Consider the following 2,483-nt stretch of genomic DNA (forward strand, 5'->3'; position numbering starts at 1 on the left):
TCAACAAGTTTGAACTTCATGATCTTCTCAAACACCTTCGCAATATTCGAAGTGAGAGAGATCGGCCTATAATTACTGGGGAGTGACTTATCTCCCCCTTTGAAAATTGGAACAACATGAGCTTTACTGATCCAAACATAAGCGATTCCGTCAGAGGTATTCAAAGTTCATTCATCTCGCTTTAACCATTCAATTCTCCCATATTTCAAATGCTCCAAGGACGAAACCCAATTCAACACCTTTATTTTACACACACGTGAACTATTACGATAAATCAATGATCGATTTACTCTTAAAACAATTTTCGAGGTCCCTGAAGCGGAGCTATGTACTGACACTCAAACCTTTAAAAAGAGGTAGTCTGAGCCATCAACTATGCCTGAGCACTCTCCAAGCGTGTCAAATTCAGTAAACAACTCATTTAATGCCTCATTTGTTCCACTCGTGTTTTCAGGTTCCGTTACTATTTCCGCACCTTGGTTCTCAATTTCCGCGCTTCAGTGTGGCATTTCTTTTCAACGGACTACTCTGACTCATTTCCCATGGAATACAGTCCCAAGTTCCGGCCCAAGTTCCCTCCAAATCAGCATCAACACCCACCTCACCATCATCAAGGTGCTCTTTATGAGGCTCCCAGGAACAATTTCAAAATGGAGATCTTCAAACAATCCACTTGTGGGGAGCCCAACCCGGATCACAATGGATATTCGGGGACCAGGTCAAGGTCGCCGAATAATCCAATAACTACGTCTTTGATGGTGTATAAATAATTGAATAAAGATGATTCGATGTCTCCTCTGCCTTAAAATTTGCATTTTGCTTTAATAACCCTTACACAAGCTATTGCCTCATGCCAAGATGAAACTTAGATTTCTAGACCCTGGATGTCTGACGACCGACCACTCGGTTAGCTTAACAGCACAATAACCCGGTTTGCGATCAATTCCCAGCAGACCATCCAGTGTACTGTTTAGCCAACCGATTGGTCAGTCGTTCGACATCAAGTGTCTAGAAATCTATGGGTGAACCAAAAATCATCTTTCCATTATATTTTTAATGCCATGAAATGACTAAGAGTCGCAATAAAGATATTTTTTCTTTTTAAAGATCCCAGTATATAGTTATATTCTAATTTGGGGACGCAAAATTTTCGATGAGGGTCGGCATTCAACATATAGCACGCGTTTTAAATGATTTTCAAGCGAAGCAATGGATGTCACTTTACCTTTTAGTACACTCGAACACCCATTTGCTCTTTGAGAGGGACATTCTCAACCGTCTTTTTCGTCCGCTTGGTACAATTCCATTTTATCATTTCTACTTTCACTAAGATTTACCGGGAAATTTGATTTTATTAGGTTTCACTTTGCTTCCTCTCAATCAAGGTAATAAATAGACTCAAACAAAAATGTTCTTCGTATGTTGAGTAGAAATTCGCTAGGATTGAACCAACCGCCTTTCTTCCCAATGTTCAGCTCTTTCGTACATCCGAGCCGTCAAACTTCTGCAATTTCTGCTCGACGTGAAAACGACACATTTCGTCGATGCCTAGTAATGACAATTTTCCATTGGCATTGGGAAGCGACGACCAACCAAATTTTACCCCCAAAGGCTCAACCAATTGATCTTGTGCTCTCAAGGTCAACGCTCTGAAGGAAACCATATTATGTCAAACCACAGAGGAAGAAAGGCCAAGAGAGTGCTCTGCCAATGAGTCAGGCCATGGAGTACTCCATGGTCAGGTCAAGGACCAGTTTTTTGGAGCGAATGGATGACAGGTGAACGGCTGTTCGCTATATGGGTTCTCACTGTAGAGGCACTGCTTTCATTCGGCTGGAATAGCTTTCTTCCATGGATACCGAATCAGCTGCAGGGGAAAACCACAATAATCTTGTTTGCACTATTATTTGCTTCATCTCCAATGGTCGAACCTTGGTAAACGTATAGCATACTTGGTACCCCACATCTCATTTTGGAGCCAATTTAGTTTAAAAAAAGTATTAGGGAAGGAAAAAGACGCTTAAAGTATTGGCTATTTGCACGTCTGAATTCCTATCCTTTCTGTCAGAGATTCCTTGGGAGTTGATTCTTTTTGCCGGAATGTTGACATTTTTACACATCAATTCGATACCATTGCAGCAATATATCAGAGATGGAACCTAAAAACGTCGGCGTAGATTGCAGCTCGAGTATTGGTCACAACATGGCAAGATTTACTTCCAATCCTTCTTTTTGACCTCGTGGACTTTCTGGCCTTCAGAAAATATTGGTACTATCTTAACTTAGCCTTAGAAAAGCCTTGTGAGTCTGTCGAGAAGTCTTAAGCAATACTCTTCATTCTTTCAATGGGGACGAAAACTGTCGGGAGTTTCCTGCCCATTTCATTCCTGTCCGTAAAGGTACATTTTCGTGTACGTTAGTTCATAACCAGTCGTACTTGTGTGGCATTCATTTATATTAGTCCATATGGAATATATATATAT

General features: G+C 40.9%; 1 protein-coding gene across 1 annotated transcript in view; it reads left to right on the forward strand.

The window, feature by feature from the left end:
- The window catches only part of LOC131884695 (tachykinin-like peptides receptor 86C), a gene marked incomplete at its 3' end in the record, with an annotated part of 12,371 nt that extends 11,675 nt beyond the window's left edge, over positions 1–696 (forward strand). Inside the window, 1 exon segment of the mRNA XM_059232541.1 lies at positions 455–696. Coding sequence (XP_059088524.1) covers positions 455–696 — 242 coding nt within the window.
- Between the last annotated feature and the right edge of the window lie 1,787 nt (positions 697–2,483).

The sequence above is a fragment of the Tigriopus californicus genome, chromosome 8 (genome assembly GCF_007210705.1).
Source record: "Tigriopus californicus strain San Diego chromosome 8, Tcal_SD_v2.1, whole genome shotgun sequence".
Taxonomy (NCBI): domain Eukaryota; kingdom Metazoa; phylum Arthropoda; class Copepoda; order Harpacticoida; family Harpacticidae; genus Tigriopus; species Tigriopus californicus.